Here is a 13,059-nt window from a genome sequence, read left to right as displayed (position 1 = left end):
GAAATCAGGAGACGCTTACTTCTTGGGAGGAGAGCAATGTCCAATCTCGATATGATAGTGAAAAGTAGAGACATCACACTGGCAACCAAGATCCGCATAGTTAAAGCAATGGTATTCCCCATAGTAACCTATGGATGTGAGAGCTGGACCTTAGGGAAGGCTGAGCGAAGGAAGATAGATGCTTTTGAACTGTGGTGCTGGAGGAAAGTTCTGAGAGTGCCTTGGACAGTGAGAAGATCCAACCAGTCCACACTTCAGGAAATAAAGCCCAACTGGTCATTGGAGGGAAGGATATTAGAGACAAAATTGAAGTACTTTGGCCACATCATGAGGAGACAGGAAAGCTTAGAGAAGACAATTATGCTGGGGAAAGTGGAAGGAAAAAGGAAGAGGGGCTGACCAAGGACAAGATGGATGGATGGCATCCTTGAAGTGACTGGATTGACCTTGAAGGAGCTGGGAGTATTACCATCTGTTAGTGTTTTGTACCTTACTCTCAAACACAACACAAGAACTCTTAATTTATCATTTTGACCAATTACTGCCTCATTACTTTTGTTGCAGAAAGAGGTTCATAAATACAACCTATTTCTCACTTGCCTACCAACATACCAGAGGTAATGGAACATAGGAATGGAACAATGGACAACGAACCTGGACTACGCTTGGATGATGAGAAGATTGGGTACGGTTGTTTTTTGTAATAATTGTGCATTGTCATTGCTATCGGTAATTTATGGATAATGTGTTAAGTCAATTGTTATATGTTGTATGGAACCACTGCTGTTTCTACTGTTTTTACTGTTTGTGAACCGCTGTAAGTCGCCTTCGGGCTTGAGATACAGCGGTATATAAGCAAAGTAAATAAATAAATAAAAATGCAAAACAAATATAGAAAATTTTGGCAAAGCAGAATTTTATATGCAGCAAATAGTCGTAAAATAAGCCATCTTTTTCTCCTCAATAAATCTGGCATTAACGGCCCCCCAACTTAACTAACTTCTCATTTTTCTATAAGTTCACATTAAACCAGATCATCTTCTCTGCTTGCCTAAACAACCTTCTATTGCTTCAGAGAATTGTCTTTCAGCAACACCAAAAGGACTAACCACAAGATAGTCATGTCACAATGCTTTCTCCAAGTACTCCTCACACCAAAAAGTTGCAAACTACCTGATAAACCTTGAGGCAATTTCAAACTACATAAGATTCAAGCCTAAAGCAAGCAATGGCATGTGACTCTTTTGTGTCTACTTCTATTGGAGTTCTTCTCAAGAAATGTTTACATAAGCACATCACTAACACATTTTCCCCCTTGGAATTGCTTGTTAATTTACTTACATTTCAAATAGTATACTTTTCATTATATTAAAGTTTGATAAAATACAAAACACAAAAACAAGCAATTTAATAAAACATCCAAAGTAAAAGTAAGAGATAAAGAATTAAAAACAGGAAAATCGATTGCACAGGTTATAAGGACAAGTTTAATTGTCTGTCTGTCTGTCTTTCTTTCTTTCTTTTATTTACCACATTTATACCCTGTCCTTCTCACCCTGAAAGGAGTGGCTTTACATAAGGCAATAACTGCCACAAAAATACATACAATAAAATCAACAAATACGTTAAACGGTCATCTGAAAAATCACATAAATGCATTACGCTGAGCATCTGCAGAGTACCATACAAAATCTTCTAAAGCTGTAAAGCTAGATTTTGGCAGAAGTCCTGCCAACCCTCTGGGTGCCACACCCTCATTATTCCCTCCTAAGCCAAAGTTCCACAGCTACCCAAGCAACAATCAAGGATCTAAAGAAAGTTAGGACATGGAAAGGAAAGGATCTGTAGGGTTGTGTGATTTCACAGATGATCACTCGAAGAAACACAGCTACAAGCAAGTAACCTATCCTACTTCTTCATGACCTCTGGGAATCACATAAATGGGTGACTAGAAAGCTACCAACCATAGAAGGAAGCAGTCATACCTCCCCTTGTAGAATCTAATGGAGCCCTATTGTCCAAATTTTGCCAAATACGAACATTAGTGGTCACAATCAAATAGCAGCTCTACATATGACATATCAGAATGAAATCAAAGCTGCCACCACCCTAATTCAGTGATCTGCCCCTAAGTTTGAATGGCATCTCTGACAAATATCATCTTGTCATTCACGCAACAAAGGTTAGCCTTCAGAAGAGCAGGGCACCTATTGTACAGCTGCTTGAAGTCAAGAGTGCAGATGAGAACCAATGAACCCTTGCTATGACATGGATACGAGTGTGATCACTCATATGATGAGTCTCAGATTCTACAGGAGTGTCAAGGTCAGAAGAAAGTCTCACAAAGAAAGCTTATGAAGGTAACAGATGAGGCAATGAATGGTCCAAGAGCAATTCCAATCTGAAGATATGAGGAACTAGCAAAACTGTAGATTAATTAAAGAGTCTAAATAACCATCAAGACAAACTGAAGATAGAACATCCAGGAGGAACAACTGAAGTTTCAAAAAAATGAAGCTGAATAAAAAGAAACTTCAGAGGATTATTTGGTGTTGCAGCAACAGATAAAAAGGAACTGAGGTTTAGGAGAATGTGAAAGTTAGAGGGTAGGTAGGGCTTCTGACAAAATGCATCTTTAGAGCTCTGGAAGATTCCAGATAGTGCTCTGCACAGGATAACCTGTTTGTGTGATTAACAGAGATCACAAGGAATCACACCATTGGGAACACAAAGGTCTACAAATCTCTGGGTATGACAATCCCATGAGATATACTATGGTCAAAATTTTCATGCTTTATGATAGTTAAGACTCTTATCATGACTCCTCCTGAAAGCCTTATGATATCTAACCTGTCATCAGCCTTCTAACTATTAAATTAACATAGGTATACCCAAAGTATATTGGTGCTGTATCAGATCTTAAGGTTATTTTAACCATTATTCTGATTGTTTTCTAGTTTAATATACTATAGGGTGTTGTATATGAAATAATTCAGTGAAAACTTTAATAAAAAAGAACTACAGAAAAATCTATGAGAAAACTGCTTAAGCGAATCTTATGGTCTAATTTAATTTGTGATAGATACGAAAACTGTCTTCAACAGGTCTTGCCAAGCAAGTTACAGCATGCATCTCCAAAGGTTCTACCACATTCAATCAAGCCATAACTCAAAGGATTCAGAAACACTGAAATAATTTTTCTATTTCAAGTGATGACATTGAGCAGTTACAACTAGGGAAAATCGATTCTATACTTCCATCATTGCCACAGAATATAATTAATAATGTACTTTTATAATATTTGAAGAAATTCAAGATGAGTTTCTTCCATCCGTGCTCCAGCCATCTCTACCTCCCTTTGCTGCATAAAGTAAGATATATAAGAGACTGCTGAATGAGCTCTAAAAAGCAGAAGGTGACACTTAGGCGCAATCCTGTTATTTGCTCATAGCATTTCTCTGTAAAACTGAGTAATCAGGGCTTTGATAGCATCACCAACCAGAGTAGTTGGGAAAATCCTCAGAAGCAACTAAAATCCATTACTTTCTGGGGCAAACTACTGTAAAAAGGTTATCACCCTTGGAGAAAGAAATAGTTATAAAGTACAGACTTTCTAGGATGTGATCTGATCATTACAAAATAAGAGATGTAAAATCCCTTCCTTAGAGCCTTTCATCTTCTCTCCAGCAATGAAAAACAAATTAGAATGTTGGAGATTTGATTGGGAGGACGTCTACGGATGACAAAGCTCCTCGGCATGGAAGGTGTAGTAACAGCACCTCCCTCCCCCGCCCCAATGGCTGGAGTCGAATACAGCCCCCAGATGCCAAAAATGGGAAAAGATGGGGAAAGCCTTTACCTTTGTTTATGAATTGTCTGTCTTGTTAATTGTATAACAGCACTGAATGACAGAGCGGAATACAAATAATTATTATTATTATATTATAGTTAATAAATTATCATAATTGGCAAAGTACTGTGTCACAGGAAAAGTTTACAATCTAAAGTCAGACTTTGGTCCTGACTATCTGATATAAAATTACAGTTGTTGTACTAGACTACCAATGCAAAATAAAGGTTTCTTTAAAAAAATGAGCCAGACGAATTTAACAACATACTTGCTTTTCTCACCTTAAATCTCTTGTCTTGTAGAACTTTCTTAATAGCAACCAACTCTCCCGAATCACAGAGTTTGGCTTGATACACAACACCAAAAGATCCATTTCCAATCACTTTGGTGTCTGTGTAACTAACTTCTTGAGGCCTGTCCGGACCCTGTCCAGGAGTAGCTACTACTGTGGTCACTTTGCTGCCATCTTTGTCTCCTAAAACATCAAAAACAAAGTAGTTAGCAAAAATAAATTCAGGACAGAAAAGAAGAATATATAAGCTATAGTTTAATATGCGATCCACATGGGAAAGAATATTACGTGGAATAGTGTGTTAGTAACCTGATCCACAATTTCAACACAACTTTTCATCAGTTAATTAAAATCAGCTTAACTTATTTGTACAAATCACTATTAATTTAGTTTTCACAAGGCTTGATCTAAGTATTTTACTAGACATACTGAATTAGATCTTTACTATTTGACCCTCACTACCAAGGCAAAGTGTTAGAAGAGGTTTCCAGTGAATTATTGCATACATAAGGGTTTTGACCATCTAAACACAGAGAGCAAGAGTCGCACAGCACATGCTCTTTTTAAAAGTCATCTTCACAAATTTATCTGTACCTGGTTCTAAAAGTATCGCCTCTAAATACAGTAAAAATTTCAGATTGCACTCTTATACACTGTTTTCCACCAGGTAATTATGAAAATATCTGGAAGAACTCCATTAAAATTGCATAAAAATGGAGCAATGGAACACTGAACAGTTTTTTTTTCTGTGTCAAGAGCGACATTGAGAAACTGCAAGTCACTTCTGGTGTGAACAGTAAAGGGTCTACATAACGAACTAGGAACTGTATACATGTGCCTTCATGTCACCTGCTGACTTATGGCAAACACATGAATTTTGTAGGGCTTTCTTAGGCAAGGAATATTCAGAGATGGTTTCACCAGATTCTTCTAAAATATATACTGGAAGGCATTAACAGAATATAAAGATTCATTCCCATATTACTTTGTTATTACAGCATTTTCAACCACATAGATTTCATTGTAATTTTTTTCATGTAATCATAATTCTCTGAGAGGATGAGGAACTTATGAACTACATGACATACCAGCCAGCAATAAACAGCAAAATGATCTTCTGAGTGACAACATGAAGTTCGTTTTATAGTATACTTTATTATATATTGTAAGTTTATAGTACATGAATCAAGAAAAAAGGATTCTTCCTAGAGTATTCATTTGAGCGACTGAGATCATCAATCATATCTGCTCTGAGATCTACCCACCAAAAGAGAATGTCTATGATGAAAATAAAATGTGGTTCGTAAGAAAAAGAATTCTCCTAATTCCAGCTATCCAAGTGGAATACAAATTCACACTGAAAAAATTGGACTCAAACCCAAGACTTCTGTGAGAATTGCACAAATCGGAAAATACAAAAAAAATGTATTGTCTCAGAGGCTAAAGGTATAATACTTTAGTATTGTTAAGCAGTCATAAATAAATCTAAATCATCCATAACTAACTCTTGCATATCATTACTGCAGGAAAGAAAAGATTAATCTCTTAAATTAAAAGCTACACATTTCTACATCTGGCACAGACCATTTAAAGGCCATTGTGTTTTAGAGTCGGTATCGGGTACCAAATCCAGCAAGACATTTTATAGGTAAAAGGAAAAAGAGAGGAGACAATTCTCTAATGCAATATGTACTCTCTATTTCAAAGAATCACAGAATTGGATGACACCATACAGGCCATCCATTCCAACCCTGTGTTGAGATGCTGTATTATTTAGCACCTTAGGCTCATATTGAGCCAACTATTTCCCAACTATTTCACTTTACAAACACATATTTCTGCTATGTATACTGGCCACTAAACTAAGACATCACATCATACAGTATTAGTTCACATTAGTTAAAGACTTTCTTTCTAAATTTACCATGCAAACTGAGTACCCCACAGTACATCTTTGCAGTTATCTTTCATTATGTCAACTGAGTGTAATCTCAAACAAATACCTAAATAAAAGTCACTTCCACTTGTTAACTTCAATGCTACTATAGGTAATAAAGGGAGTTATTGTTACATTTAGACAATCATCAGAATGAAATGAGATCGCAACAAGTGTGTACAGTATCTAGAGCAGGATCAGAGAACCAAACTCAGGTCATAATCAACATTATCTCTTCACACTAGTGGACAAATCAAGCATTTTATCATTTTTGCATTAAAACGTATTTATTTGTTTGTCACTTTTGTTATTGTAATATTTAGATGCAGCCTTTTAAAATACAGTATTACAGAGCAGTAAAATCAAATTCAATGAAACGAGCCATATACATTGCTATTACAAAATAATTGCTATTTAACACATATATTTTCTTTACCAAAAAGATTGTTTTCTGAAGAAAACAGGTTTCCCAGGCTCTGATCCCAGATTTTCTTATTCAAACTGGATTATATTTGTCCGCACTGCCAGATAATCTGGGATAAACAGAAAACCTGGGGTCAGATCTTGGGATATAGGGCCTGACTTGTAGATAGATTCTTTTGTTTGGGTGGTAGGTTAAAAGATATGGTCTTTGGGACTTTTTGAATTTTGTGAATAGTTAATGTAAACTGTACCTCAACTCCAAAATACGTATATCTGGAGATCAAACAGAATTGAGAGAAACTGGGCTGGGTGGGTGCTGCTGACTCACTGGAATGAAAGTGTTCTAGTATGTCTGAAGGCAGTGTGAATATCCTGGCGTAGGAGATTTTTTAATGTGAATGAATGTAACAGCTTAAGCACAACTGTTTTGGGAATCATCAGGTAGATAACTGTTGAAAGTATCTTTATATCAGGAACTGGAACCATGGAATCTCCCAGATGCTGTTGAACTGCAAATGCCAGCAGTCCTGGTCAGTATGACCAATGGTGAAAAGGGTTGGGAGTTATTTATTTATTTGTCGTGTCAGAACAACCAGTCAAATTACATTACATTTCTAACAGAGCAAAGCAAACAAGCAGATTACAAAATTTGTGAGTATGAGGGTTGATTAAATGTCCTTTGACCAGTATCTGGCCACTTGGAGTGCCTCTGGTGTTGCTGCAAGAAGGTCCTTCCTTGTGCTTGTGGCAGGGCTCAGGGTGCATTGCAGCAGGTGGTCAGTGGTTTGCTCCTCTCCACACTCGCATGTCGAGGATTCCACTTTGTAGCCCCGTTTCTGAAGGTTGGCTCTGCATCTCGTGGTGCCAGAGCGCAGTCTGTTCAGTGCCTTCCAGGTCGCCCAGTCCTCTGTGTGCCCAGGGGGGAGTCTCTCATTGGGTATCAGCCATTGGTTGAGGTACTGGGTTTGGGCCTGCCACTTTTGGACTCTCGCTTGCTGAGGTGTTCCAGTGAGTGTCTCTGTAGATCTTAGAAAACTATTTCTAGATTTCAGTCGTTGATGTGCTGGCTGATACCCAAACAGGGGATGGGCTGGAGATGTCTCTGCCTTGGTCCTTTCACTATTGACTGCTACTTCCCGGCGGATGTCAGGTGGTGCAATACCGGCTAGACAGTGTAATTTTTCCAGTGGTGTAGGGCGCAGACACCCTGTGATAATGCAGCATGTCTCATTAAGAGCCACATCCACTGCTTTAGTGTGGTGAGATGTGTTCCACACTGGGCATGCATACTCAGCAGCAGAGTAGCACAGCGCAAGGGCAGATGTCTTCACTGTATCTGGTTGTGATCTCCAGGTTGTGCCAGTCAGCTTTCGTATGATATTGTTTCTAGCACCCACTTTTTGCTTGATGTTCAGGCAGTGCTTCTTGTAGGTAAGAGCACGGTCCAGAGTGACTCCCAGATATTTGGGTGCGCTGCAATGCTCCAGTGGGATTCCTTCCCAGGTGATCTTCAGAGCTCGGGATGCTTGTCTGTTCTTGAGATGAAAGGCACATGTCTGTGTTTTAGATGGGTTGGGGATCAGTTGGTTTTCCCTGTAATAGGCAGTAAGAGCACCTAGAGCTTCAGAGAGCTTCTGTTCAACCATCTCAAAGCTCCCTGCTTGAGCAGTAATGGCACGATCATAAGCGTAGATGAAACTCTCTGTCCCTTCTGGCAGTGGCTGGTCATTTGTGTAGATGTTGAACATGGATGGGGCAAGCACGCTCCCCTGAGGCAGGCCGTTCTTCTGTTAACGGTTGGGAGTTAACAGTCCAACAACCTTTAGAAGGCCTCACAATTCTCATTCCAACTCTGCACAATACAAGTATCTTTTCCTTTCAGTATCAGTCTGACAATGTTCTTGAACACACATCAAGAGACTTGGTGGGTGTGTTTTTTCAGTTATTCAGAGCAGGAAAAACAGGATTTTGGGAAAAACTGGAAAATAAACTTTAGTGACATTTGTATGTCAAAAGGAGCGTTAAATGCATTGTAGATATTAGTGTGCACATTTAGGCTCATTTGCTATATTACATACATTTAACAGCATAGTTTATGCAGAAAGTAACATGACTGGAGTCAACTATGGCTGTGCAGATGCTGGGGCAATGGCAGGATGCTGCAGTGGTCTGGATGAAGACGAACAAACCAAAGCTAGATCCTAATAAGACCTACTAGTAAGCTCTATGGACTGTCATTTTCATGTGACAAGAAAGATCAGAAACTAAGAGTTATGAAGAGCGCTTTAGAGTATGTTTGAAGAAGAGACGATTAAGAGGAGACATGATAGAATGTTTAAGTATTTTAAAGGATGTCATATTGCTTGTTTCTACTGCTCTAGAGACTAAGACACAGGATGACAGATTCAAACTGCAGAAAACTAGATAATGAGAATTGTTCGACAGTGGAATATACTGCCTTTGGAGTGTGGTATCACCTTCTTTGGAAAGAGACTGGATGGCCATCTGCTTTGATTTGACGATATAACATTCATGGTCTCTTCCAACTGTATGAGTGTATGAAATTAGGCAAGGAGATATCTGGTCATAGACACATTTATTATGATGGAAAATGACAATTGGTTAATCACATCTAAGCGCAGCCAGTTCACTTTATACTTGTACTAGTACTAGTAGAAAGACTATGTTGAAAGTGAGAAGCCTGTCATTCACAATAGTAAGTGGTTGAAATGGTTTCACTATTGCCTGTGACAATGCCAATAAAGCTGACAGAAGAAAAGAGATAAAAGAATAGAGCTGGAAGAGACCTTACAGGTAATCCAGTCCAATCCCCTGTCATGCAGGAAAAGCACAACCAAAGTACCCCTGACAAATGACCATCCGGCTTCTGAAAGCCTCCAAGGAAGGAGATTCCACCATACTCCAAGGCAGGAAGTTCCACTGCTGAACAGCTCTTACGAACAGAAAGTTTTTCCTAATGTTCAGGTGGAATCTCCTTTCCTGTAATTTGAACCCACTGATCCGAGTCCTAGACTCCAGGGCAACAGAAATGACTTGAAGGTTTAGAAGGGTGGGCTTCTCAAGTTTGCAGATGACACCTAATTGGGAGGGAGAGCTAATACTTCAGAAGACAGGATCAGAATTCAAAATGATCTTAACGGATTAGATAGCTGGGCCAAAACTAATAAAATGAATTTTAACAAGAAATATAAAATGCTACACTTAGGCAGAAAAATTGAAATGCAGAAATACATGATGGGTGACACCTGGCTCAACAACACTCCATGTGAAAAAGATCTTAGAGTCTTAGTGGACAACATGAGCCAACAATGTGATGCAGCAGCTAAAAGAGCCAATGAGCTTTCGGACTGGATCCAAAGGATTATCGTGTCTAGATCAATGGTTCTCAATCTGTGGGTCCCCAGGTGTTTGGGCCTAGAACTCCCAGAAATCCCAGCCAGTTTACCAGCTGTTAGGATTTCTGGGAGCTGAAGGCCAAAACATCTGGTGACCCACAGGTTGAGCACCACTGGTCTAGATCAAGGGAAATAACTGTGCCCTTCTGCTTTCGTCAGCGCTCTCCTAGAATACTGTGTCCAATTCTGGGCACCACAATTTAAGGGAGATATTGACAAGCTGGTGTTAGGCTTTTGTTAGTGAAAACTCCCCCCAAAAAGCTGAGCATCCAAAATACAAACTAAAAGTTGAGCAACCAGCTCACAAGCAAGCAGAGTGTGAGGCGCTGTGTGATGTGGCTGTAAAGAATTAAGAGCTTAGGCAGGCAAAGATGCAGAATACAATCTTTAAAAATCACAAAAGGTTTATTTACAGAAATAATAACTACATTTCCTAATAGTTAAAGAACTGGGTCTGAGCTATTCTAACACCCCTCTCTTCTAAGGTTCAAAGAGAGAGGGAAACACCAAACATTCTGAGTGTATCGGAGAGAGAAAATGATACAAAGCTTTAGGAAAAAGAGGAAAAAGTAACTATGATGAAGAGTTCTTGGAGAAAGAAGGGGGAGGGACGAGGAACAATGTATATATATAGATTTGTTGTAATATTAATAGTGAAATTAACAGAAATCAGAATATAGGAAAAATGAAATGGTTAAAGAGCAAAAAAATAGCTATTACAAATGTATCTATCTTTCAATGGATAGAAATTGAGGCAAAGATAGCTAAATAGGGGTATCCACCAAGCTGCTCAGCTTTAGAAAGTTACGAATAAGATCTCTGCATAGGGCCAAAAAAATTTATGTAAGGCTCACATAACAAAAAGAACTATTACTGAATGGTTCTGTAATGGAAGGTATACAGAACAGACCTAGTAGCCTCCATCAGATATTGACACAGTAGGATTAGTACTAGCCTCTTCTTTGAAGTTTAATCCCTCAAGAGTCTGCACCTTACCAACAGACAGATGAGCAAAACTATCTACTGAGTTAATGTGAGCACAAATTATTCAGATCAATAATTTCCTGCTACTATAAAACAAATGGTACAAGGAAGAGCTTTTCCAAACCAAGAAGCACGTGTAATGATTTTCTGATAATGTGGGCACAGATCTGCAGCAAGTCTTCATCCAAATGAAGACATAATCTAAACCACAAATTCAACATTTTCAATCTGAAGTTTACAAAGCCACAGAAGCAATGGAGAGCCCTGTGGTACAAAGGAATCACAGGAAAATGAAAATAAGACAAATACAGAAGATGGTGTAATTTATACTTTCAACTCTGCTAGATAAAGCTGATACCATGATAATTAAAACAAAAGCAGTAGAAAGTTAGAATCTGCAACTCCTTGAATATGCACACTAGGAAGAGGGCAGACTTCCTACCAACCTTAGTGAATTACTAGAAAACTCTGATCATAGTTCTGTGCAAAAGCACAACTGATATGTGCAAGTGGTGAGCACGATACCTATTCAGGCATACAAAAAGGTCAGCACAGAAGAAGACAATTCCCTAGCTTCACCATTATCACTCGTATTACATGGAAATTGATAGTTATGAAGAGAATATATGGGAAGCAAAACCTTGTGAAGAAGAAAAAAAAGTGAAAGCTTGACAGAATAGCATATACAGGGTGAGGCAGCATAAATTCCTTTTTTAAAATGTGCGCCATTCAGTTGGTTGAAGACGTAGCAGAACGCTAGTGGTCTCATTCAAGAGGCGGGAATATAAAGTTTTGTCCTGACACAGTTCAGTCGCCATCATGCGTTGGAACAGTGAGGAGTGTGCTTTTGCCATTGAGGCCTACTTTTCGAGCGGATTTGGAGTGGCCGGCCCGCTCTCCAGATTTGGCCCCTTGTGATTTTTTTCCTATGGCATTTTTTAAAATCCCGTGTTTATGTGACCCATCCAAGAACCCTACAAGATTTGAAGACCAACATCCAGGAAGAAATTGCCAACATAACGCCTGCTATGCTGGCAAGAGTCATGACAAACGCCAGAAATCAGTTTACTCGGTGTATGGAGAATGGAGAATGGGGGACGTCACCTACCTAATTTGATCTTCAAAACTACGTAAAACAAACTTTAGGTATGCGCCTACATTATTAATTTTTTTAAAAAAAAAATCTGATTCATACAATGGGTTTTATTAAGTTTTGAAAAAAAGGAAGTTATGCCGCCTTACCCTGTATTTTGCCTTTGTTGAACAGGACATAAGAAATCCAAACATCTGTGTCTACTAGCCAACATGTGTCAACACTCAAATAAAAGCTACAATAGTATCACAGATTACTACTGGGCAGGTATATACGGTATCTAAACCTTATGAAGCAGTATGAAATGGCTTAAATTTTATATGTCTTTCACATACCATGAAACTGTGTGCTTCTTTATCCAACAGATCGCTAACAGTTTAAGTCATCTGTGCAGAAAACCCCACCTAATTAATTTTACCTCTTTCTAGTACTAGACACAAGGTGCTTGTCCTTAAAAGCATTTACAATAGTAAGCATGTAGAAGAGCCCTTGACAGCCCTCACTGCCATTAAATGACAGTCCTCAGATATTTCCTGACCTTGTGTGAAACTTTGCTTGTTACCATTCCAGATAAAGTAGATTTTAAATGCCTGATTATAGTTAGCTTTACTCTTGCTTGATTTATAAATCAATAGCTCTCAAACTTTTTTTCCAGCAGATCATTAAACAATTTATGTTGGGCTGCCAAAGCACCCACAAAGCTGTGATGGCCTACCAAATGGAACATATGCACAGCTCTTATTTTAATAACTTTTTCTTCCACAATAGTGTCATCAAAACAAAATTACATTATGAGCAAAGTTTAGGCTGGAACATTTTAGAAGGGGAAAACTGTAGAATACACACTAAATTATGGGCTGTATTGGCTCCTTCTATAATCTGTTCAGTGTTGGTCATCCGGGGGGGGGGGGGGGAATACAGATATTCTCAAATGTTTCTCAACCTTCTTGGAGAACAATGGAATGAATCTGCCATGTTAGTGGCATACAGACAATTTAATCAAATTGTTGCCTGCATTTAATGAAGGCTCTCATGCAAAGAAACTTTAACTGACCAATATATCAT

General features: G+C 38.6%; 1 protein-coding gene across 2 annotated transcripts in view; it reads right to left on the bottom strand.

The window, feature by feature from the left end:
• Positions 1-13,059, bottom strand: part of GSK3B (glycogen synthase kinase 3 beta) — an 89,408-nt gene that overhangs the window by 59,004 nt on the left and 17,345 nt on the right. For both annotated transcript variants that reach the window (XM_060763396.2, XM_060763397.2), the window contains exon 2: positions 4,132-4,325. In XM_060763396.2, the coding sequence (XP_060619379.1) occupies positions 4,132-4,325 (194 nt within the window). The remainder of the gene's footprint in view (positions 1-4,131; positions 4,326-13,059) is intronic.

Source organism: Anolis sagrei, chromosome 2, assembly GCF_037176765.1.
Source record: "Anolis sagrei isolate rAnoSag1 chromosome 2, rAnoSag1.mat, whole genome shotgun sequence".
In the NCBI taxonomy this organism is placed as follows: Eukaryota; Metazoa; Chordata; class Lepidosauria; order Squamata; family Dactyloidae; genus Anolis; species Anolis sagrei.
The sequence above is the reverse complement of the archived record's forward strand: the minus strand, read 5'-3'. Positions and strand labels throughout refer to the sequence as shown.